Raw genomic sequence first — 27,123 nt, forward strand, 5'->3', positions numbered from 1 at the left:
ATTTACTCACCACCATGTCATCCAAAATGTTGATGTCTTTCTTTGTTCGGTCCGGAAGAAATTATGTTTTTTGAAGAAAACATTGCTGAATTTTTCAAATTTTAATGGACTTTAATGGAACCCAACGTTTGGTGCTTGGCTCAACACTTGACAGTTTTTTTCAGCGGAGTTTCAAAGGACTGTGGACGGTCCCGGGCGAGGCGTGGGGGTCTTGTCTAGCGAAACGATTGTCATTTTTGACAATAAAAAAAAACAAATGTGCACTTTTGGGGCACAACTTCTCGTTGTGTACATCCGGTCGTAATGCGCCAGCTGACCTCACTACGTCACCGCAATATGTCATCACGTCAAGAGGTCACAGAGGACGAACGCGAAACTCCGCCCCAGTGTTTACAAGCGTCTTGGAAGAGGACCGTTCCTACGTTGTTGTATGTCAACTGATACTAATTAATGTCTTTGTGGCAGTTTATTGTTTAAAATGGTCCGCAAATGTGCGTTTTATATATCTAACACGTGACCTCCCTACGTCACTACGCATTTACGTTAGGTCGCGCTGGACCAGACCTTGACGAAAAGTTGTGGTTTAAAAGTATATATTTTTCACTTTTCTTGTCAAAAATGACAATAGCTTCGCCAGACAAGACCCCCATGCCTCGTCCGGGACCGTCTACAGTCCTTTGAAACTCCGCTGAAAAAACTGTCAAGTGTTGAGTCAAGTATTAAATGTTGGGTTCTATTAAAGTCCATTAAAATTAGAAAAATTCTGCAATGTTTTCTTCAAAAAACATAATTTCTTCTGGACTGAACAAAGAAAGACATCAACATTTTGGATGACATGGTGGTGAGTAAATTATCTGGATTTTTCTTTTAAGAAAATGGAATATTCCTTTAACCACTCCACCAATGAGACTTAATTGATGGTGTGCTGCACACTTGGTCATTCTTTCCACAAATATTCCCATCTACATCTACACAGTGGAACTTCAAAGCCAAGATAAAAAATAGACCCAGGAATTCTGACATCATTTACTTAGCTTCATTTCTTTTCTGTCAGCTTTACCTCCGAGGAACACAGAAAAAGCTTTTTTTGGGGGGGTCTATTTCTTTAAAGTAAATTTGACTATAATATTGTTTGCACAGTACAAAAAAACAGCATTAAGCATGTTTCTGATAAATGATTATGAACGCATACATTAAGCATGACAAACAATTGTGAATTGTGTATTACCAAGTTACCAAACTGGCAATTTACACTGAAAATGAATGACTTCTGTTTGCTTTGTCACTGGAAAAACTGACAGCAATAATGTCTGTTTACTGTCATTGTGGTGTATTGACAAAATGTGTCAAATATTCAAATCAATTCCAATTTTTATCAAGTATAATAGGAATGAAACGGCCTTTGAAGACAGAAAGTGGCCCAGATAACACTAACTCTTTCTCTTTCTCTCTCTATGTACTATGCAGAAGAGCTCTCGAACACAGGCTATCTCTCTTACAAATAACTCAGTCCTATTTCCTTCCTCAGTTAAAATGCTGATTGTGAGCACCTCCTCGTGCTTGAGCTTGTCTGCTGGAAGTTAAAAAACAGGATGTCAGACAGGGAGGGATGTGAGACCTCAGTGTCGTTCTAGCTGCTCACACCTGAGTCTGTGGAGCAGTGGGGAGCAGTCAGGGTCATAACTAAGCTAGGGAGTTGTGTGTTTGTGTACAGTCAACTGACATGAGGCTATTATCCCATTAGCCTCTCCCCTCCGAGAACAATCAATAATAAAACTGGTGTGGACTTGATCCAGCTGAACACAATGGACTGCATGACCTCAAAGTTCCCTTTACTAGACATACAGTATCTGCTAGATCATAGTAGTCTGATGTTCAGTGATTTGTCTGTGACTGTACAGCAGTTAATATTATGTATCTGCTAATTCAAGAAAAGGATTGTGTTTACCTAAACCTAATGCTCTTTCAAAAGAAGTAGCTTTTTCTTAAAAGGACACTCCACTTTTTTTGAAAATAGTCTCATTTTCCAGCTACCTTAGAGTTAAACAATTGATTTTTACTGTTTTGAAATCCATTCAGCCAATCTCCGGGTCTGGCGGTACTACTTTTAGCAAAGCTTAGCATAATTCATTGAATCTGGTTAGACCATTAGCATTGCGCTCAAAAATAACCAAATAGTTTTGATATTTTTCCTATGTAAAACTTGACTCTTCTGTAGTTACATTGTGTACTAAAATTAAAAGTTAGGAACTATACTCTCATTCCGGCATAATAATCAAGGACTTTGCTGCCGTACCATGGCTGCAGCTGGTGCAATGATATTACGCAGTGCCCGAAAAAAGTCCCCTTGGTAGCTTTCAATTGTGCCTGGGATGTAACTACCGAAGAGTCAAGTTTTAAATAGGTAAAATATTGAAACAATTTGGTCATTTTGAGTGCGATGCTAATGGTCTAATCAGATTCAATGGATTATGCTAAGCTATGCTAAAAGTGGTACCGTCAGACCCAGAGATCAGCTGATTGGATTCCAAAACGGTAAAAATCAATTGTTTAACTCTAGGAGAGCTGGAAAATGAGAATATTTTCAAAAAAGTGGAGTGTCCCTTTAATTGAAAGGAACTGTTGTGATTTGTTGCACAGCTGTATGGAAGTTTTCCTCTTCCTCAATGTCCGGCCCACCCTATTTTCCATGGATGTACCCTTTTGAGTCTATAGCAGTGGGAGCCAGGAGGTTTAATGTAGTTTTACTATATAGAAATAAAAAGAGCAATACACAAATTCCACACACATACTGTAAGGCACTACGGTAAACATTTTTGGAGAAGGGTAAAACATGGAGACATTTAAGTTTAACAGGCGTATCAGAGCTGCCTCTCACCAGCCGAAATTCTACTTAATTCCCCACTGCTGCAGACAGTCAATAAATTTGTGTGGCGTACATGCCACCCACGCTTTAAAGAGCATTAAATGAAACCAATAGAAACATTTCGGCCGGAACTGAACACTGCCCAGGTACTGTATTTATGTGAATGAGGGTGTAACAATTACCATAATCATGTATATGAACTAAAATAAAAAAATGAAATGTAGAGAGTGATTCCTTGACTTCAGGAGTTAAATGTAATCTCTTGCTTTTTTATAATGTGCAAACATAAATATTCTTCCCTTGCACGTCTCTCCACCTGCAATCTCTTGATTTCTAAATAACAACTTCTTAGATCACATACAGATTTGGCTCTGTTTTCTGAATTGGTGCCTGGTTTGCCTGGGTTTCACCCTGATTGCCGACCACAAAACCTTAATTAAAGTAATTGTGCAGAAAACAAGAGACGGCTCAGACTCCTGGCAAAAGCATGCGCAAAGAACAAAGCATAATCCAAAAGCCATTTTGGATAGAAATTTCTTGCCATATGTTAGTCATGTCTTTTAATTTCATCTTTTGAAAGGAAACTATGCCTGCTAAACTCTCCATTATTCCAGCAGATGTTACACAGCAGAAGTACTGCACATTAATTGTGCCCCTACTGTATTTCATGCATGGGTATAAAGGGCAGTTCTAAGTTTAAACGTGACTAAAAGTACACTTCCCTTTCAAGTTTTGACTACCGGTATGTAAGTTTCGTTACCTTCATGGTCATTGTGATCTTCTGAAGATGGGATGTCTAGGCTACAGGTTGGAGATCTTTCTGAGAGACTCTGCTGTAGGCTGATGTGTATAACCAGAAGTCTGCGTAGACTCATCAGATCAGAGTTTTTCAGATCCTTCTCCAGCTGTTTCAAAACCGCGTGGCCTGACTGACAGGTCAACACGGTCACCTACAAAATAAAAATCCATCAATGTTAGTTATTACTGAAGCATGCAGTTAAACGAAGATCATCAAAAATGAGCAAAACAGGCATGCAACCATTAGGGGCGAGTGTGGCCTAATTGTTAGAGAGTCAGGCTTATAACCTGATCGTTGTCTCATGACTGGCAGGTTGTGACTGAGGTGACCTTGTGCAAGGCATGTTTCCCAAATTGGTCCCCCCAGGTCACATTTCGGGTATGGACTACAGTACCATACTTGACAATCATGTCACTTTCACTTTATGTATATGTACAAAACCTGCAATACAGTTCATTAACCCCATATTTGATAGATGGATATAAAGGGGACATTTCACAAGCCCTTTTTAAGATGTCAAATAAATCTTTGGTGTCCCCAGAGTGTGTATGTTAAGTTTTAGCTCAAAATACCCCACAGATAATTTATTAGAGCATGCTAAAATTGCCACTTTGTTGGTGTGAGCCAAAATGTGCTTGGGTGTGTCTTTTTAAAATGCAAATGAGCTGATATCTGCACTAAATGGCAGCACCGTGGTTGGATAGTTTAGATAAAGGGGAGGTATTATCCCTTCTGACGTCACAAATGTGACCCGTCACGGAAACCAGTGACACCCTTCGGCAGCACAACTTTCGACATAATGAGATTTTTTTTTTTTTGTTAGTTGAGATCACGAAGAAGCCTCTCCATGTTTAAGATAGCAGTTTTTGTACATTTAAAAGCATCTATCTTGCACTTTCATAATCTGTGAATAACTCCAGACAGAAAAAATGCCCCAGACTTGTGTGAGCGCACTTGAACGCGCCGATGACGTATGGTGTCTGCGTGGACTCGCTGCGCGGTGGGCATTCAAATTACGCTTACGTATCAGGGACAAAAAAGGAAACGTCCGTTCGGACCAAAATCTATGATTGGTTTGGACATTTTTTGGTCCTACGCCTTTCACAGATGACATACATTTCTACAAATACATTTAAACAACTTAACACAGTGATTGCTATCAGGATGTGAGGAGACTTTTAACCAGCATAACTAAAAATGTTCCAGGATCAAATCTGTTACCCTACCTTTAAAGGGACGTTCCACTTTTTTGAAAATATGCTCATTTTCCAGCTCCCCTAAAGGTAAACATTTGATTCTTACCGTTTTGGAATCCATTCAGCTGATCTCCGGGTCTGGCAGGACCACTTTTAGCATAGCTTAGCATAATCCATTGAATCTGATTAGACCATTAGCATCACCCAAACGGTAAAAATCAAATATCTAACTCTAGGGGAGCTGGAAAATGAGCATATTTTTAAAGTAGATTGACCCTTTAAAATTGCCACTTTGTAGGTGTAAGCAAAAATGTGCCATTTTGGGGTGTGTCATTTTAAATGCAAATTAGCTGATCTCGGCACTAAATGACAGTGTGTGGTTGAATAGTGCAGATTAAGGGGCGGTATTATCCCCTTCTGACATCACAAGGGGAGGCAAATTTTAATGAGCTATTTTTTCACATGCTTGCAGAGAATGGTTTACCAAAACTAACTTTTTCACATTTTCATGATTGATAGAAGCACTGAAGACCCAGTTATAGCACTTAAACATGGAAAAAGTCAGATTTTCATTATATGTGCTCTTTAAGATACGATTAGCAACAAAAATTTGATTTCTGAAATAATATGCTAGATGTTTTTCTGTATGTCGCAAGTCACGGCAAAATTCTGCTGACATTTTCAAACAATGCATGCACAGTGTATCCATAAGACTGCAAAACCCAATGCACTGTAATGGCCTTGATTTTATGACTGCAAAGATAAAAGCTGTTGTTGACGGTCATCAGCTGTCTCTCATGTTGAAATACATTCCAAGTCAAGGCTTCAGTGAAACATTCCTCAGAAACTACACAGCACAAAAACATTCTCTCTCTCTCTCTCTCTCTAACTGTATGAAGCAACAGACACAGTAAGAATGTAATAAACATAAAATATCATCAAAGCCAATCCCTCAGCTAAAGAAATATTCCATTGAATAGTACAAATAACTGCTATGATCTGTTGCATATTTAAACGGAGGGAGTCAGTGCTAATTTTATAATGCATAAATACATCATCACATAATAGACATCTTTTGTACCATGACAAAAACTCTGCTGTACTGTCACTGCAAAGTGAGACCAGATCGAGCCCCATATGCACCATATAATCCTATTTATGCTACAAAAAACATACTTATAATCTGATTAAATTCACTTGACCTCTGCTCTGCTTCCTGTGGAGAGACATTAGTGCTAGGTTTAAATGGAGCCTCCTGAGAGGAGAGTAGTTGCTGAGGGCCATGTGGTCTGTGCTAGTGCCCCAACATCTCCATTCATGGCTGACGGTGGACGTTAAATGATCTTTGAATTCAGTGGAAGGAAATCTAAATGTGAATGTTTGTGCAATTTCTTTGTTTGTGATGTGTGGTTTAAAGAAAGCATTGTTGAATCACTCTAAAATGAAGCCTGGGGCAAAAGCATAAATCAAAAGACATTCACTGTTGATTTAAAAGATGAGTTACCAAGGCATGTCTTCATTATGTTAGGACTTATCATTAAATAGGAATTTATGATATTTATAGGAATTAAACCAGCCTCAGACTCTTTGCTCATGCCAATCTAATTATCTTTCAGTATTAGAGATGTAAACCCAAGCTGTCACCTCAACGCAGTTGTTGTTTATGTCCCCAAGAGCTGTATGACACATGTATTGTTTAAACTGCTGCAGGCTGTCCAATACTGCCTGTTTAATGAGTGCCCCCCGTTGCCGAACACAGCCCTCCCGAGGCAGAGAACGCAGTTCCTCCACACAGGAAAGAAGACGTGTCAAATTCCCCTTAACATGCTGCAGAAGCAAAAGAAATTAAGGAATGAATTTAGGAATTGAAGATTATTAAAAGAGGTGCAGTTTTATTTTACTATTTGATTATGCACATGGTGCCTACACATATTTATCCTTACCACAAAGGGTAGGAGGCACTCCAGCTGTACGCTGATGGCAAAGATACTGAGTAGCGGCAGGCGGACAGGACCTGCTAGACTGCTGGTGAGAATAAAGAAGTTTTCCAAAGCCTGACACAGAACAGGGCATGTCTCTGACCACCAGGGCGGCGATGCATCCACTATCAAAACACGGGATGGCTGTCTGGTAAAGGATGAACTGCATGCTTGAAGGATGGAGGAGGAGCAGGATCTGTTTCTCACACTCATGGCTATCCTACACACACACACAAAAAAAATATTTAATGTGAAAATGTGAAATTAAATATGATTACCCTCTTAATGGTACAGGTATTTCTATAATAAAACCAAAAGTTTATTTCAACAGAACACAATATCAAAATAACAACAACAACTTTCGGGAAACATCGGGCTTAATCATATCAGTTAATGGGAACAAAGTGTTCAAAGAAATGAGTAAAGACCGGAGAGCATCAATATGTTCTGTAAAACACAAAGAGTGATATTGTTGGCCATACCAGGGCAAAAGGGGCAAACTGGTTAAATAAGGCAGCGGCTTTTTGCAATCTAAGGACTCATCAATGCTATCCCACTTGACAAGAGAGCTCTTTGAGCGCACTAATGCTGTGCCTCGGGCTTTCCCTCCGTTTTAAGCACGACACAGGGGACAAAAGACACTTTGTCCGCTCCATACACAGCTCCACAGACTCGCTGTCCTGGGACGATCAGCAGATGAGAAAGCTGATGAAGGATGAGCAGGTGTTTCTTCTGTATTCCTGTACGGTTCCCTCACAGATTCGGGATACTCGTGACACGCATGCGCCATCTTTACTGGTCTACGTGTTGTTGTTGTTGGTTCTTTGTTTTGTTTTGTTAAAATGCAACCAGAGTGTGGATGTAATTGTTAGATATTGTTAATTGTTAGAATTGTTGATTAGTTTTAATATAAAGAAATAGATATTTACATTATTTAACAAATACTTGCCCGTCTTCAGATGTAAGTTATCTCTGCTGCGCGTGCTTGGCTAACCTTACCGTTGACCGTTGACATTCCAGTTAACGTAAAGTCACTCAAATTTGGTGATTTTAAAAGTTGTTGCTGACTTGTAGTGGCATAAATGTCTTCAGGCTTTTGTATTATTGTTATATTTTGTAACAGAGAGAAGAATTGCCAAAAGACGAACGACATTCATCAAAGTTTTTAAATCACATAAAACATTCTGTTTCCATATTTGCTTGTGCACGTGATCTGCAGGAAACGAAACAGCACGCGCACACGACACGAGCACCTAGGGGTATAATATAATATAATATAATATAATTTTGCATAACTGCAAGCACCACTAATATAATATAATAAACCGTCTTGTATTACAGATAAAAAATATAAAGATTTATAGGCTACAATTTAATATAGTAAGCTGTAATGAAATGCCTAGATACTACAGTGTTTCTACCTTACTATAGTAAATATTATAGTATACTACAGTGTAATTAAAAGCCTATTCATTGTACTACTATACTATACTATAATTACAAGAGTATACTACTATATTAGCCTATTGTTTACTATAGCTTATATTTACTAAATAGTGCTTATACTGTATTTTATATACTAAGGGGTTTACGTTGCGAAAACTACTGACTAGATGTAAACTACTACGCCTTCTTGCCACAAGTAAATAATTGGACATAAAATATTGTTTTAAAATATTATGACAGTTTAGTATTTTGTTTAATCTGGCATGAAAAAAGATTGTGATCAGAATCAAGTATGCTGTTCCACAGATCCATGTAGGTAGTCGACTTGAATTGACTCAAGTTGAGTAAAATTGAATAAAAAAATTATGTTTTACTCTATTCAATTACATCAAACATATAGTTTAACAATCAGTTTTCATTTCATAATTTCTTTTAAAATAATTTGAGATCAAGTAAGATTCTCATGGTGCAGCTTCACGACTTTCACGTAATATGGTAAGTAAAAATATGAATTCAAATCTTAGCTGTTAAGTTTCTTGCATGAATAAAATCAGTGATTTATGACACCAAGCAAAGGCACTGTTGCAGACTCCCTTACTGAAGCCTTAAGAGGCTTTAGCTAAAAGCTATGTTGTGAAATCAGTCCTGACACATGAAGACGCATCACCTCTCTGGTATAGGAAGAAATCAGCGTGAAGCTTCCACATCTGTTTCTTAGAGATAAGGTAAAGCAGGCCGAAGGCTTCAATCCCAGTAGTGACACCGCCTGACTAAATTGGCAAAACAGAAATCCAAGCTATGGAATGCTTGGGGATGTCTCATCTCAAAACAGTGTCTACAAGTTAGGAAGGGAACAGGAACACAACCCATAAAAACACTTCGGGTTTGTGGAGTTTGTTTAAAGGAGCATTTCACCTGTAAAATATTAATCTTTATTGAAAATGTGTCATATTTGTAGTCGAAATGTAACATACATTTCGAGTTTGGTGCCTATTTGACCTAGAAAAGGGGTGTTTGTAGTCTCACCCCCTCAACAAAGATATTGGACTTCCTGCTTTCAATGATGCAAAATGATAATTTTTATCACATTGAAAGAAGGAAGTGCAACATTGAAATCTGTATTTCTCCTGTCTCAGCAGTAACTGGGAAAATGATGCACAACCATTCAAAAACATGACTGGGGTTCTAACTATACAAAGCTTAAAGCCATGTCACAGGAATTTTTTAAGATGTCAAATCTTTGGTGTCCCCAGAGCACATATGTGAAGTTTTAGCTCAAAATACCATATAAATAATTTATTATAGCATGTTAAAATTGCCACTTTGGGTGTGTGCAAAAATGTGCCGTTTTGGGTGTGTCCTTTAAAAAGCACATGAGCAGATGAAGTGCAAACACTGATCACAATGATAGTGGTTTATTGAAATTGAAACTCAATTGTTCTGTGAATTATTTTTTTCTCTGCACTAAATGGTAGTGCTGTGGTTGGATTAAGGGGTGGTATTATTATAATAAGAGCTCCTTATGACATCATAAGGAGAGCCAAATTTCAACGACCTATTTTTTCATGTGCTTGTAGAGAATGGTTTACCAAAACTAAGTTACTGGGTTGATCTTTTTCAAAATTTCTAGGTTGATACCAGCACTAGGGACCCAATCATAGCACTTAATTATGGAAAAAGTCAGATTTTCATGCCATGGCCCCTTTAATGCAAATGGTGAGTGTCCCTTTAAATGATTTTCACAGTGGAACACTAACATACCACTGTAACATTTTAGCAATTATCAGAAACCATTTAACATGTCACCAAGCAGTTCAAGCCCTCCTCTCGATCCCAGTGACTACTCGTCTCTCCATCATCTGAATTTAGATAGCTATAGTTAAACCTGTTTAAAATGCATTTGAATGAAAGCATTGCTGAAGCATTGCAACTCCAGTAATGATTTCTGATGCAACCAATTATTATGCAAACCAGGGAACTGCAACTGAAATTTTTTCAAAATTGTGCTCAGATGATAATACCCGTCTCATGGAAGTTCAGAATCCAGATGTTACGATCAACCATACAATTTGTTGTTAAAAATGCATAAGAAGCATTTTGTAAAAGTGAAACAATACAGTTTTTCCGCATATTGTTTTATGGTCTGCTTTTCTTGAAAAATCTTGAATTTATTCATATTCAGAGGTATCTTTACACTATTGTGTTTTGCATGACCTGTATATCCTTTTTCATTTTCAAGCATCCAAGTGTTTGATTAGCTCTTTCTCAGTACCCCCAAACCTCTTAATCTGAAATCGGTTCAGTCATGAACAAAACCACTAGATTTAAATAACATTCTTGTGCCTGTGATTAGACAAAAAATGAATACCGTTTAGATCTGCAGATTGATTTATGTTTTTTGCAGCATGACAGGACAACTGTTTGTCTTTGGGTGCAGCATGAAGAATATAGCTATTCATTTATTCAAAAAGACTGAATTAAACATAACTTTATACAATGACATTTAGCTGTGAAATCATGAGGGGTAATACATACCTACCACCAAATCGCATCCCCCCTCTCAGTCATGCACTGTTCAATCTTTCAGTGTACTTACTGTACTTACTGACCTAATTTTATAGCTTGTCGAAATTTCTTTGTTATCTTGGGACAGGTGCCTGAGTATGAATTTACAGTGTTTATAGAAATTGCATATTTGGTCAGATTTGCAGACTTGCATATAACAAAATTGACTCTGACTGACACTGAACTGACTCACTTAGACAACAGGAAACCATTATTTTAAGCTATATAAGATACTTTGCACTGTTATGGCCTGACAATGAGTGCCAAATTATTAAAATAACACAGTCTCACCCCATGTCGTCAATATTTGACGACACTTGACCATTCGTCAATATGTGACGCGGAGGGTATACTTTTCGCGTCATTTTTTGACGAACTGGGGACTTCAATACTATTACGTCCGTTGCATTCTCTTCTCCTATTTTCTTACCATTTTCGCGTCGGTTCGCGTAGGGTTAGATTACGCAAAATTAAACAGTGTACGCGAAATTAAACAGTGTACGCGAAATTAAACAGTTGTCACCTGGCGTTGGGGTTAGAAACAGTTGTCACCTGGCGTTGGGGTTAGAGTTAGGTTTGGGTAGGGATGTCATTATGTAAATCTAACCCTAAACCGACGCGAAAATGGTAAGAAAATAGGAGAAGAGAATGCAACGGACGTAATAGTATTGAAGTCCCCAGTTCGTCAAAAAATGACGCGAAAGGTATACCCTCCGCGTCACATATTGACGAATGGTCAAGTGTCGTCAAATATTGACGACATAGGGTGAGACTGGGTGGTAAAATAATGAATAAACATTATTACTTTTGACACCAGATGTACCTGCAATTATATAACCACCCAGGTGCTTCACACAAGTATCTGTTAGTGCTGGTGCTTGTAATGCAGGATGTAAAAATAAAACTGTATGTTACTTACATGTGTTGTTAAATATATGTTCGACAGTTACGTTCAGTATTGAATGAATGGTGGTGCTAACAGGAATGCCAATTAAATAGGACGCTTAAGGGGTTTCCCTCATTATTCTATTCATGAGTTTATCACATGCTGCCTGATTATGTCGTTTGGGAATGGAGGTGAGAAGACAGAGCTGAATGGAAAATTCAGCACCTCTTCCAAGATTTTTTTACATGCTTGTATTTTTTTAAATATAAAAAGTCTAAATGAGAACCTTATTTAACAAAGACAAACACAATGCCCAAATTACATCCCAAAATTGCCATGAATTTTATACGCTCTAGTTTTCCTTTGTGCACAGTTTTTCAGTCACTCTGCTCGCTCCCATCAGAAATCATCAGGCACCTTTGAGAATCAAGGGTCTTCACAATTGCAATTGGTGCAAGTATTTTTTTAAACCTAATCCAGTCCCGTTGTCATGGAAATGGTCCTCTCTCAAATAGAGCTTTTGAAAAGTCTTGCATGAAAGATGAATTTGAGGGGGCTGGATTTGAGTCGTAATCTTTTCACACATGGAAAAGGAATAAAAGAGAAAAGGTGGAAAACCATGAAAGCTTTATTTTTCTCACTCAGAATAAAGAAAGTCTCTTCTACAAAGAGAGTTTAATTTAGTGAGATGGCACTAGCAGTTTCACAAAGGTACTTCAGCGGCACGTTTAGAACATGTTGCGTACACAATGAAGTTTAGAAATCCTTACTTAAAGAAAAACTCATATATACAGTACATTGTTAGAGTTTTTAAAATGTTTGAAGAATTTCAAAGGGAGAGTCCTCAACTCCACATCTTTTGACCTTTTATCTCATATTTTGCACTCTTAAAAATAAAGGTGCATTAAAGGTTCTTCGCAGTGATTCCATAGAAGAACCATTTCTTTATTAAATTGTTTGTCATCTATAGGAACCTTTCTTCATTCAGTTCAACTTTGTTCAACAGGAAGGTTTTTAGATGTTAAAGGTTCTTTATGGAACCGTTCAGCCAAAAATGGTTATTCTATGGGATCGTAAAGCACCCTTATTTTTAAAGGGACACTCCACTTTTTTAAAAAATGCAAATTTTTTAGCTCCCCTAGAATTAAACATTTGATTTTTACCGTTTTGGAATCCATTAATCTGATCCCCGTGTCTGGCGGTAGCATTTTTAGCATAGCTTAGCATAATTCATTGAATCTGATTAGACCATTAGCATCACGCTAAAAAATAACAAAAGAGTTTTGATATTTTTCCTATTTAAAACTTGACTCTTCTGTAGTTACATCGTGTACTAACTATTCTGGCGTAATAATCAAGGACTTTGCTGCCATAACATGGCTGCAGGAGGCGAAATGATATTACGCAGTTACTTATTGAAAGTGACCAAGGGGACTATTTTCGGGCAGTGCGTAATATCACTATGTCTATTGCAGCCATGTTACATCAGCAAAGTCCTTGATTATTACGCCAGAATGAGAGTATAGCTCCTATATCTGCCTAGAAAATCGCAACTTTTAATTTTCCTTCAGTCTTAGTACACAATGTAAATACAGAAGAGTCAAGTTTTAAATAGGAAAAATATCTTTGTTTATTTTTTAGCGTTATGCTAATAGTCTAATCAGATTCAATGGATTATGCTAAGCTATGCTAAAAGTGGTAGCGCAAGACCCGGAGATGAGGTGAATGGATTCCAAAATGGTAAAAATCAAATGTTTAACTATAGGGGAGCTGGAAAATGAATATATGGAATATTTTTTTAAAAAGTGTCCCTTTAAGAGTGTATCATGTATACCATAGTTTAGGGCACCATGTTTTGCCCAAAATTACTTATACTAAAACTTAATTTTTTACCTTAAACATCAATCTCTACCTGCACATGTCAACACAGAACGCAACATAAGCCTCAAATTATTTTGTAATCCTTTTTCAGCTACTATTTGTTTGATCTCATGTGGCATGTGTTGCCTTTCCCTGCTAAAAAAACAATAGACACCATCACAGAAATTCTATTGGTCTTATTGGGAATTTTATTGGTTCTAATGGAATATGGCCCAAAACACACTACAGTGTAGTGGTTTTAATGGTAAAAGCTAATGGTTCCTATTGATAATTTAATGGAAACCATTAGAATTTTCTGTAATGGTTTTATTGTTTTTTTCAGCAGGGTTGAACTTCCACTATCATCACATTCACATGGAAAAATGGAAAGATGAATTGCGTCTGATATGGTTTTTCGTCATATAGCTGTTATGTTGACCCTCAACATGGAACAGTTCCCCATGGACAGGAAATGACAAGTTTGGCGCAGGAAGGACTTTTTAGTGAGTGTGGTTTTATTCAATGTCAATATTTTTTAATTTTCTCAATGGTTTATGGAGTATTTTTCCTATCTTCAAATTTCACCCACATTCAAAAGCAGTCAGTTTCAAATCACTGTGCAAAGCATGTTGCTGTTCTCTGTAAAGTTCTGTTATTCAAAAGCCTTATCTGTTGTGGCCCCTGATGAGTTTACCAGCCTGCCTCAAGAGATGATAAGACAATGTTTATTAGGGAACCTGACCTGTGAAGTCCTTTCTTTGTTCAGACTGTGTTTCTGATTGAAGTATGGAGAACGAAAGCAGCAGGGCATGGCTAATGACTAATTACTGTACTGAAACAGGGCATGACATGTGCGTGAATGCACCGCAGGTACAAAACACAATGCAAAGCACATTTGAAATGGACATTATGCAAATGCATTAAGCAGTTCTAAATGGCTTTCATATGCAAGTCATTATTTTTCTGAAGGCTAAATGACATCTCTCTTGCTCTCTCACTTTTAAACTTGATTTCGTTTTTTCTCCCCCGTACTTCTTGAACTCTAAAATGCTTCTGTCTGAGAGCTGGTTTCCTCAGTGATGGCCCCTATTGCTAGAATACAGGAAACAGGTAGTGCTGGTGTGGCCAGGGGTCAGAAAGAACAGGAACAGGACGTAAAACTCTCAAAGACTGACTTTTCAATCTGTGGAAACAGAAAAGGAATCAGTACTGTACTGCCAAGACTACTGACAAAGACTACAATTTCAGAAAAAAAGGTACATAAAAGATACAAAACTGTTTTTCTGGGTGGTACCCTAAGGTTCCGTTTTATTCCTTTACAGGTATATTAAACACAATAGGAGGTTTTGCCTTTTTAGGTACATTGCTACATTAAGGACACTTTTTTTGAAAATATGCTCCAGCTCCCCTAGAGTTAAACATTTGATTTTTACCGTTTTGGCCATTCAGCGGGTCTGGCGGTACCACTTTTAGCATAGTTTAGACCATTAGCATCGCGCTAAAACAATAATCAAAGAGTTTTGATATTTTTCCAACTTTCAATTTTCCGTCGGTCGTACACGATGTAACTACAGAAGATTCAAGTTTTAAATAGGAAAAATTACTTGCGTCTCTTGTCAGTACTTGCAGAGGTGTATAATACCTAAGTATTTTAGTTACATTTTCCAAACATCTGTGCTTTATCAGAGTGTTTGTCTTGGGAAAAAATTACTTTTCTTTACTAAAAAATGTTCACTACATTCTAAAGCATAGAATCATACTGTGTATTCATTATATATTGCATATTAAAATTGATTTAATGCCTAATTACATAAAAATTGTGTACTTTTACTTTCTTGAGTAAAAGTACGAAAAAAATGTTTACTTAAAGGTGACATAGAATGGTTGAACGGAGTATTTATTCTTGTTCTGCATGTGATGTGACATGTAGACAAAAATTTTTTTGTTTGGGTCTGTAATGCCTTAGATAAAGCTTCCTAAAAACCTCTCTCAGATAGCTCTATTAGGGTGGGGAATGTCAAACAATTGGTTTTGCATTTGGCTCCCCCGTTACTGGCTTAACTTGCAATCTCATTACTGATTGGCTGACTTTGCTGCCACTCAAAAAATGTAGCCCATTATTTTAAAGTGGATGGGCAGTTAGATGCCTGTGATGTCATAAGCATCAGTTTTTCAGATTGGGCTGTTTTCTGGCTGACAGTTCTAAAAGAGGAATTTCTATGAGACTGAGATGTTTAGCATGTTTAGCGCTTTTTGTATGTTTGTGAATGTGAGTAGACTACCATTATTCAACAAAGACAAGGTAAAAATGGTTTTTCATTCTCTGTCCCCTTTAAGTAAAAGTACAAAAAATTACTAGATGTTTAATGTACTTAAATATTAAATATAAACCAAAAACTTGAAATTATGAAATGTAGTGGAGTAAAACTTATGATAATATGTTTTGGAATGTTTGTTTTCCAAAGAAAAACACTAATAAAGTACGAATTTTTTCTTTTATGTAGAAAGTAAAAATACTTAAGTACTATACAACTCTGAGTACTTGGATCTAAATACAGACCCGAATGTGACACCCAGATGCATCACAGCACCCCTAATGTGTGCTTGATTCATTTGCAATGTTTCTTGTTGCACCTTTAGTGATTTTGCTGCTTTTTATATGTCTCATCCACAAAAAGTGAATTTATTTTAAAAAGTTTAGAAAGTTTTTCCAAAAAAGCTTGCATGCACGTAGAAGGTTTTGCAGCGAACAATATTTTACATACCAATGAAATGACTAAAGTGACATTTGTGAAAATAAGACATTTCAATTACTGACTAATAACCTTCTCATTGCCATTAAAGTTAAATTACTGAACCTAAATTGTCATATGGCATCAAAATACGGCGAGAGCGATTGAAGACCTGTGCTTTCGGTGGCCCTGTGATTCAGCTGTTCCACAGAAAACAGATGGGCCTGTGTGGTTCACTGAAAAAGAAAAGAGTCATACTGTACCTGGCAAGCTTAGATGCTTTTTTCAGAAGTGAACTTAAAGAGATAGTCCACCTGAAAAAAATCTCACTACACTACTAAATAAAGGTCAATGCTATACAAGAACCATAAAAGAAGTTCACTTCTGTAAAAAGCATCAGCTTGTATGACACATCTTAACACCCCTCACCCAGAAACACCAGAAGGCGCAGGGTCATTAGACACTTCTAAATCACTGTGAAAAACCTTTCAGCACCTTTATTTTTGTTTTTTGTTCCATGTATTTTTTTATTTGTAAAACACAGTAGAAAGAGTAGAAAGAATGTTAATGCTGCACTTGTACAGTTAAAATCAACAGTGATTGACCTTGTCTGTCTGACATCTGCCTAACATCTGAATTCGTGAAGCAGTCAGACAGATTGAAAACAACATGAGGGTTGAATTATTTTGATTCATTTTTTTTCATTTACTGTAAATTCACAAAGAATAATACACTTTCAAAGTCAAATGCCCTCATATTTGTCATGTGCACTTTAAAATTTAAATGGCAGGAAAGGCAGACTGTGCCAACTGAATGCCAACTGGTACCAAGCATTCAAGTGCAGTGTCATATCGCACCACTCTGCCCGCAAGCTGTGAGGCCTTATGGTTCCTTCAGAAAAATGCATGCCGGGAGTGTGGATGTGTCTGGTCAGGCTTGACTGCACAGATGAGGGAGAAAATCAAGTATTCTATTAGTCCTCCTCCTCTTGTAAATTTCATCAGGATGTTTTACTGTATTACCTGCTATATGGAGTTCAGCTGCAAAACCCTCTAAGTGCATCTGACATGTTTTCTTGTAAGTGAGCATTTTTTTATCAGGCTCTTATTATGTTTAGTTACACAGTAATTTCACTATAATGACAATAAAGATGTTATTAAGCAGTAATTGAAAAATATATTTTCACAAAGTCACTTCATTTCAATTTAACAAATTTGACTGTCTTTTGCTGAAAAGGTGCATGCAAACCTTTGTGGCAAAAACGTACACTTAAGTTGCAAGTAGTAGCACATCTAATGATGAGTGTTAAAGGTGTAATGTGTAAGGATCTCTTGACAGAAATGCAGTATACATAACATACATAACTATTATAAGTGGTGTATAAAGACCTTACATAATAAACTGTATTGTTTTTATTACCTTAGAATGAGTCATTTGTATTTACATGCACCACGAGTCCCTTTACATGAAAGTCGTCGTCATCTCTCTACAGTAGCCCTAAGCAGACAAACTGCTCTACAGAGTGCGTTTCATCCCTACGTTGTCTCCGATGACAACATGTTTGTCCTGTGGCGGCTATCATATGCTTTTTAAACATAGACTGTAAAAATATGGACGTGTCTGTGACGTCACCCATAGGTTTGTGAAGAGCTTTTTTGAAGCTTAAAGTAGGCGGTGCCTGCCGTTGCCATCTGGGCCGCGCATCACTTGCGAATAACCAAAAATGGGTAAAGAGGCGGGACATGGGTGAAGCTGAGGTGGCTGGTTGTTAAAACCATGCCCGCCCAACTCGATTCTAGTGACAGCAGTGGCAGTTCACCGCTCACTCATGTAGCCACACCCTTAAAGGTGGAAGAGAGGATGTTTGTTCAATACATTTTTGCAATATTACTTGAAACTGTCTTTACTAAATGATAAAAGACTATTTATTAGGTGCACTGAAAGTAATAATATTAATATATGTCATCTGTGCATAAGGTAGGGCCTTAAAAACATCAGCCAATAGTTGACGCAATCATCGCATGAGCGATTGGCCCTCTGGCTTGTCAATCACTGCCATTACGTTCCTTGTGAGAAACGTAATGGCATGCGCGAGTGACGCATGCGCATAGCGCATGAAACTCAGTCTTTAGTTTCGGTTTGTTTTCATTGTCGCTCCTGCTTTCCTCCTCGAATTTGCACCATGGAAGAGAAGAAACCCGAAGGAGGACGTAAAGTCGCTGAGAAGAGGAGAAAATTGTCAGAATAATGTAAACAAACCAGAGTTGTTATTGGAGAAACATTTCAACGCTGGAGAGCAATGAAGGAACAGAGAGGTGTCAAGACAGACGCGCAGGTCGCAAAAATTCTCCTCGACAGGTAACAGTGATTATTCTTTCTTTGTGGAATAATTATTGTTGTACTGTTATTCAGGTATATTGACGTTGTTCTTGTACTGTAGTTGTAAGGCCGTGACCAGTCTGCTACATGCTAGTTGAAATGGGAGTAAGTTAGCGTCGACTGATCTAACGTCTTATGTGTTTATTATCATATCATTTCACATAATGACTCCACTGACGCAACACAGCATATGCCAGTGGTAAACAAACACTCGGGGGCAAATACTCGTGCACGTGTTATGGAAGGCGTTTCCGAGAACTGAGCTGTGAAGGAGGGAGGCTGTTCTTACGCATGTGCTTATTTAAAAACTCAGTAACGGTCTTTGGATTCTCAGTCGGCGGAAACATCCTCTTTGCGCCTTTAATTATGCAGAACTTTAAGGCTTATTATAATTTAAACGGATGAGTTACAACCCCCCCCCCCCCCCACAGTTGTCATAAAGGGCAAAATAGCTATATAGACCAAAAACACTTTTTGTACCAGGCTGTAAACATATTACGTTCTACTGTAAAGTTTTAACATGGAGGTCTATTGAAATTGACTCTCTTTTTGAAGCCAGCCTCTAGTGGCCAGTCAATGAATTGCAGTTTAAGTCACCACCGTATTGGCTTCATCAGAGGCCCTGTCCCAAATGACGCACTTCATTTAGACGTTCGGTCTCGTGGCCTTAATTTGTGCATGCTCGCTTAGTCTGCGAGTCCGTAGGGTGTCCCATCTTTAATTTTTACGCTCCAAAGTGTGCTCATCAGCGCACCCTTGTTGCAGTCTTTGGCGAAGCACACACTGGTGCAGGCATCACGCACTTTACCAACCCAGAAGTCCTTGCGAAATCAGACCACGAATAGGAGGAGTTCACACTGATGGGCAACTTCTTATCCTATTTCCGGCGTGACGCTCGAGTTTGTGCAAAAATACGACTTCAGTGCACCATCATGGACTCATGTCAAGGGACTCTAAGAGTAGTCTGGTCCAACCAGACTCTCATACATTCATTTCATTTGTACAGAAATGCGCAATGCAAGTGTCTTTTGCTTTTAGTTTCAGCGCAATTATCATTTTCACGTTTAGCGCCACATTGTTTAAATAGGTTTATTGCACGTTACACCCAAAACAAACCCATTACTCATTAGGAGAATAGGAAAAACCCTTTTAGGCCGTGCGCTTAGCGCATAAACCATTTTTCCCGTCGTTAAATTAGCAAAAGTGGGTTCGGACATGCCTGTTTAGACCGTGCGCCGTGCGTTTTAGACAATGCGGTTAGATTGTTAAAGCAACACTATGTAGTTTCCATGTAAAAATGACGTACAGCTCCCCCATGTGGTTGAAAAGCGCAACAGTGCCTGGTATCAGACACTCTTCTGCAAGCAGGGGGAGGGGCGGGGCTGTGTGCTCTACCCTCCACCGCCACTTTCAGAGTGTGCTTGTAGCAGCTAGGAGGCTGCTCAGGTTGCAGCAACAGTACAATTTGTCCAGTTAAAAGTTAAATAATATAATAATAAATTATTAATAAATAATTTTAGAGACATTATTTAAAGATAAAAAAAACTACATAGTGTTGCTTTAAAATATGGCCCTGAATGTGATAAACGGTCGTTTGGCGTGTCGTCATTCATCTAATTTATATTTTGTGCACTTAGAAGAGATGTGCACAAAGTCGATATGGCGTTTAACGGATTCTGCCAACAAATCCAAGTGGCGTTTAACGGATTCTAATTACAAAGAGGTATTTCTGAATGGCGAGAGGCCGGGATTAAGCACATTTGAAGCAATAGTATTTGCATCTCCTTCAGAGTTTACACATCAAGAGCTTTGATATTCGAAGGGAATATGGCATAAGGATGATCACGTCCGATTGGAATTCACCCCTGGTCTGTCATCATAGCTGTAGCTGTCATTAAATGGCTAGATGTGTGAGGTTGTGATGCCTAGTAATTCAATTTTTGTGGATAGATTGCATGGATTGCATCTGATAGTGGTGGTAGGAATATTTTTATTTTAAAATATTTCCTTAAACCTGGTTATGTATTATTTTTTACTGTTTTATTGTTTGAAATACTTATAGTTTTTTAACCTTCTAGAGTAATGGCGACAATATAGAGTTTGATCAAACTGATCACTACAGTATTGCACCCTCTTGAGTCTTTTTAAAAAATGCTTTCAAGAGTTGGAGTGTGCACACCTCTTGCCACCTATGATGCATAAAAATGTCTATGTAAGCATTTACAACACTAAGACTCATGCAATCATCTTAGCTTCACCCTGAGGGTCAACGAGTGCAGATCCTCTCTTCTCATTTTCTTTCTTTCTGTCTCCCTCTGTCTTTCTTTCCCAGTCTCTCCCACTCTCACACACAGACAGGCTTTGATGCTTAATATGTCCCAAGCGAAACCCAGTGCCACATCAATTAATCATGTTGAACTCTCACATTAAAGCTTTTTTTTCTGAGAAAACCCAAAGAGTGAGAAGAAGTGCAGACACTTATTCTCCTAAACACAATAATCAAGACCTTGAGTGGCTCACCACCATTAACGCAATAGAAACATATCAGATTTATCAAATATTATCTCGAATCACATGTCCTGATTTAGCATGCTAGCTATTTATCAACAGAGCGAGGAAAGACAAACAGAAGGAGGTTTGGATTCATTTTAATTTATTTGTTGCCAGAAACAGCAAGATGGCATTGCATCCCTTGCATCTCTCAACCCAGCTGGCCAAGAGCCACTTTCAGTGAAAAGTGACTTTAATGAGAAGATCACAGCAGTGCTAAGACTTTTGTGTCTGTTTTACAGTAGCTACAGCATGCATCTTTACGGCATTGTCATGTTTACTTTTATGCACTTAGCAGATGCTTTTATCTAAAAAACTTACGGTGCATTATTTTTATCGAAATGTGTTATATCACACTTTTTTTTAGAAGGATTTTGATGAGAAATGTATATTGAAAACTTCAAAACATTAGTGCAGACCCAAAACGTGTATGTGACAGTTTGTGACATTAAAATCTAAAACCTTTGGGTAGACACATTACTATCCTACTCTTTAATACATCATAAAAAGATAGTATTTGTTTTGTAATTTTGGTGGCACTGATGGAGCATATGGTGACAGAACAGATGCTGTATCAGAATCTCCCTGCACCAATTAAAAACCTAGGGTCCCGTTTAAGGGTCCTAATGGACGTGCCATTTACTCAGCGTTGAGTAAGTGGATTAGTTACCTCCCCACTTGGATGAGTTAAAGGAGGGAAATAGAAATCAGGCCATTAATCCTATTGTACGAAGAGAGGAGCGAAAGAGAGAGAGAGAGGTAGAAAGAGGGAAAGCGCCATTGTGTCTCCATCAGATAGAGAAGGTCAGCTTTTCAGGGACAAAGTGCTGCACTTCTCTGTGCCCTCCCATTTTAAGTTACAGAAAAGTGGGAAGGCTTTTGATAACCAACGGGCAAAGAGAGAGGAAAAGATTTTCATTATTATGCCTCCATGGGTGGTGCAATTATTTCTCCTCAAGTATTTTTTGTACAGCTTTCTTTTAGCAGCATTTCAACGTACTACAGATGTCTTTTCATTCTTTCACCCATTTCATTAAGTCTCATAAAAGTAAAAATAGGGAAGTATTACATCAATATTGTTTTGATGTAAACCCAGGGGAATTTTCCTTTTTTTTTTTTTTTTTTTACAAATGTTGTATTTAGTACAATGCTTTTGTGACCTTGTCAGGCATTAAGAAATCATACTTACAAAAAAGGCTTCATACCGAGCCTATTTTATATTTAAACTCTCATTTGAGGTGCTCTGTTGGAATCTAGCAGCCTCAATAAATTAATTTTGTTGAACAACACTGATTTATGAGTGAATGAACATTCAGGGCCACCATAATGCAGGCAAACCCTGACCCACACACATATCATTATAAACCGCTTTGCTTGGCAACCTGCATATTGATCTTTAGAGATTTTCTGATGTCTGTCATTCTCATGTTGTCCTACTCATTTTTGTGTTACCACCTGTCACCATGCGCACAATGACGCTTAAAAGTCACTATTTATATCTGAGTGTTCCATTTGTGTGTCTATTTTAGGGACATTTAATTTTGAAAATATAGCATATTTGCAAATTCGAAGGCAATACATACACAATACACAAAACAAAATTATCCAGTTACAGTGCTTTAGATACAAAAAACAATTTGACTATGTCTGTAAATATTGTCAATATTAACCATTTTCTCTGTTAAAGGTGCAGTGTGTACATTTTAGCGGCATCTAGTGGTGAGGTTGTGAATTGCAATCAACGTCTCAGTCCACTGCTCACCCCTCACTTTAGAAACGCATAGAGAAGGTTCAGTAGCCGCCACCAGACAAACATGTCATCGTCGGAGACAACTTAGTATAAAAAGTTTGTCCATTAAAGGCTTCTGAAACATGGTGGACCAAAATGGCGACTTCCATGTAAGGGGACCCTCGGTGTATGTAGATAAAACGCCTCATTTTAATAAACACATAACGATTCATTATGAAAGGTCTATATACACCCATGATAATATAGTTTTGTATATTATTTTGTATTTCTGTCAAGAGATCCTTCTAAAATTACACACTGCACCTTTAATGTGTAAAAAATAAAAATAATGGATTGTATTTTGTCTCTCTGAGTCACCTTTTTTGTTCAAGTTATAGATGTGGTCATAACATCTGTTGTCTGAATTGGTCATTCAGTATTCGGTGAGGGTTGTCCTCCTACCTCTAGTATTGAAGCCCATATCCCTGAACACAATCCAGGATGTCTGGGTACAGTAAATGCCAACAGGCTTGTTATCTTATGATTGTTCAAAACAGAATTTTTCAGATTTTATTTATGTGAGGGATATTGAAAATAAAAAGGTTTTCATATATAATTTTGTTGTTTTTTGTTCAGTCGAAAACCGAATTGCCCATTGGAATGTTTAACCTTGAACGAACCGAAATTAGCCAGAAATATTGGATATAACACTGGGGCAAAACGTTAGACAAAACGTGACAGGGCCAACGCATACTCGTAAGCACACATTAGACTTAATTCTGTCACTCGGGCTTAATATTAATGACATCAAAATATCACCTCAGAGTGATGCAGTTTCTGACCATTACCTTGTGTCATACACTGTACTTCTAGATAGGATCACTCAATCCACAACATGCTACAGATTAGCCAGAACAATAATTTCCACCACTAAAGATAGCTTTATTAGCACTCTTCCAGACCTGTCCCAAATTAAACATGCAGATAACTGTGATGATCTAGATATTGTAATAGAAAACCTAAACAATGTCTGTTCTAACACATTGGATGCCGTTGCTCCCATTCGAAAAAAGAGAATCAAAGAAAAGCCGCCAGCTCCATGGTATGATCATCACACCGCAGCTCTTAAAAAGGCAACTAGGAAAATGGAAAGAAATTATAGAAGCACAAAATTAGAAGTATGGCGTGCAGCATGGAAAGATAGTGTTAAACACTACAGACAGGCTATTAAAACCGCCAGATCTACCTATCTTAGCAAGCTTATAAATGAGAATCATAATAACCCTCGTTTCCTCTTTAGCACCGTTGCAAAACTGACTAGAAACAAAGAACAAACAGAAACCAATAGTAAACTCCAACACAATAGTAACGACTTCATGAACTTCTTTTCTAACAAAATTACGGCTATAAGGGAAAACATCGTAGCTACACAGGCAGCCACCACTCTACCCGTTAGTTCACTTAACACTAGACTACCACACGAACATCTTGATTCATTTAAACCTACTACAATAGAAGAGCTCTCTAAACTAGTAACGTCATCCAAATCATCGTCCTGTATATTAGACCCCGTTCCCACAAAACTACTTAAAGAGGTATTTCCTGTAGTGTCAACCCCGGTTCTAAATATCTTTAACTCATCGCTAGAAATAGGATACGTTCCAACATCTTTCAAACTAGCAGTTATTAAACCTCTGATTAAAAAACCACAGCTTGATCAGGGAGAGCTTAATAACTTTAGACCAATCTCAAATCTCCCTTTTCTTTCGAAAATATTAGAAAAGGTAGTGGCAAGCCAGTTACGCACATTTTTGACAAATAATAGTACATATGAAAAGTTCCAATCAGGATTCAGGCCCCACCATAGCACAGAGACAGCGTTGCTTAGAGTTACAAATGACCTCCTATTAACATCCGATCGTGGTGAAATCTCAATTCTTATATTATTAGACCTTAGTGCAGCCTTTGACACAATAGATCATACAATCTTACTCAATAGACTAGAAAACTATGTTGGTATCAGTGGTCAGGCGCTAGCATGGTTTAGGTCGTATCTAACCAATCGCTATCACTTTGTTTATGTAAACGAGGAAGAGTCATATCACTCCCTGGTTAAATACGGTGTACCGCAGGGATCGGTTTTAGGTCCTATCCTGTTCTCGTTATACATGTTACCTCTAGGAGACATTATCAGGAAACATAACATAAGTTTTCACTGCTATGCGGATGATACCCAGCTTTACATCTCCTCACATCCCAGCGAAACACACACGTTTTCTAAGCTAACAGACTGCCTTAGCGATGTTAGTGACTGGATGGCACATAACTTTCTTAAGCTGAACTCCAATAAGACAGAGATACTTATTATTGAACCGAATCGCTACAAACATAATATGTCAGATTACACGTTGCACATAGATGGCTGCACTGTGGTGCCATCTTCCACGGTAAGGAACTTAGGTGTGATGTTCGACAGCAACTTATCCTTCGATAGTCATATCGCCAACGTCTGCCGTACAGCTTTCTTCCACCTTAGAAATATCTCGAAAATACGCCATATACTGTCTACATCTGACGCAGAGAAGCTTATCCATGCTTTTATGACCTCTAGAATAGACTATTGTAACTCGCTACTCGGGGGATGCCATGCAAATCAAGTAAACAAGCTTCAGCTAGTTCAAAACGCTTCCGCAAGGGTACTTACTCGATCTAAAAAGTACGACCACATAAGCCCAATTCTGGCATCTTTACACTGGCTACCAGTTAAATCTCGCATACAATTTAAAATATCACTACTCACCTACAAAGCTTTAAATGGCCTAGCACCCTCATACCTTAGAGAATTACTATCAGAATACAATCCATCACGCACACTACGGTCACAAAATTCTGGTCTCTTGATTATCCCTAGACTATCAAAAGTGTCTAAAAGTGGAAGGTCATTTTCCTACTTGGCCCCTAAGCTCTGGAATGATTTACCAACCGATGTCCGAGAATCAGACACAGTCGATAATTTTAAATCTAGACTTAAAACTTTTCTCTTCAACAAAGCATTCGCATAATTTGTCTAGTAAAAGTACTTAACTCGAAATAGTTATCTGTACGGAACAAAGCACTCGCGGTCATAAAACAGACCAACCAAATAAATAAATAAAAACCTTATCTTAACGTATAGTCGGATTGCGATTTTGGAACTTTCGTGTTCTTGTGAATAGTATGCCATACAAACCCGTTTGCCACTGAACCTGCATTAACGACGACAGTGGGGCATCCGGCCTTAGTCAAACGGGTTGGCACGTACGGTTGGGTTGGGCTTTTTGGCGCTTTCTTTATATTGCGAATACTATGCCATACAGACCCGTTTGCCACTGAACCTGCATTAACGACGACAGTGGGGCTTCCAGCCTTAGTCAAACGGGTTGGCACGTATGGTCGGGTTGCGATTTTGGCGCTTTTTTGTGTCTTGTGAATAGTATGCCATACAGACCCGTTTGCCACTGAACCTGCATTAACGACGACAGTGGGGCCTCCAGCCTTAGTCAAACGGGTTGGCACGTATGGTCAGGTTGCGATGTTGGCGTTTTCTCATGATCTTGTAAATAGCATGCAATATAGACCCGTTTGCCACTGAACCTGCATTAACGACGACAGTGGGGCTACAGGCCTTAGTCAAACGGGTCGACAGGTTTCATTTTCTCTTTCTCTTAAAAATCAGAAGGTGACCCTTAGTTACCATATATACCGTCGCAGTGGGCCCCCAATTTGCAAAATCCTCAACTGTGGATAATATAATTATGCCGCAATAGTTAGTCTGTCTGAAACTAAGCTGATTAAACCACATCACTGTGTGACACTTGCATTACATGTGAACGGCCCCTACGCTAATATGATTTTGTTTTTCTCTCCCTGTCCTGTCCTCGACCCTGAGGACAATGGGACAAACAGACCCAGTTCCGGTAGATGTGAAAGTCGACTCACCTCTGATCTACTGGTCGTCCATCACTGTGATGCCCAGCTGATGCCTGACCAACGACCACCGGCAGAACCCGCTTAAACCCCGCTTAATCCCCGCTTAATCTCCTTATCCGTTTATATGTGTTTATATACATATATATCTCCCAAGGGTTTTTCCCTCC

At 38.2% G+C, this 27,123-nt stretch overlaps 1 protein-coding gene across 1 annotated transcript in view; it reads right to left on the minus strand.

Moving 5' to 3' along the window:
• m1ap (meiosis 1 associated protein) overlaps nucleotides 1-8,066 on the minus strand; it is a 50,254-nt gene extending 42,188 nt beyond the window's left edge. The window contains exons 1-4 of the mRNA XM_055211761.2: nucleotides 7,770-8,066; nucleotides 6,805-7,060; nucleotides 6,506-6,688; nucleotides 3,627-3,816 (exon numbers count right to left, since the gene is read on the minus strand). Coding sequence (XP_055067736.2) covers nucleotides 3,627-3,816; nucleotides 6,506-6,688; nucleotides 6,805-7,060; nucleotides 7,770-7,771 — 631 coding nt within the window. The 5' untranslated portion in view covers nucleotides 7,772-8,066. The remainder of the gene's footprint in view (nucleotides 1-3,626; nucleotides 3,817-6,505; nucleotides 6,689-6,804; nucleotides 7,061-7,769) is intronic.
• Between the last annotated feature and the right edge of the window lie 19,057 nt (nucleotides 8,067-27,123).

This window comes from Misgurnus anguillicaudatus, chromosome 21, assembly GCF_027580225.2.
Source record: "Misgurnus anguillicaudatus chromosome 21, ASM2758022v2, whole genome shotgun sequence".
NCBI classification, from domain to species: Eukaryota; Metazoa; Chordata; class Actinopteri; order Cypriniformes; family Cobitidae; genus Misgurnus; species Misgurnus anguillicaudatus.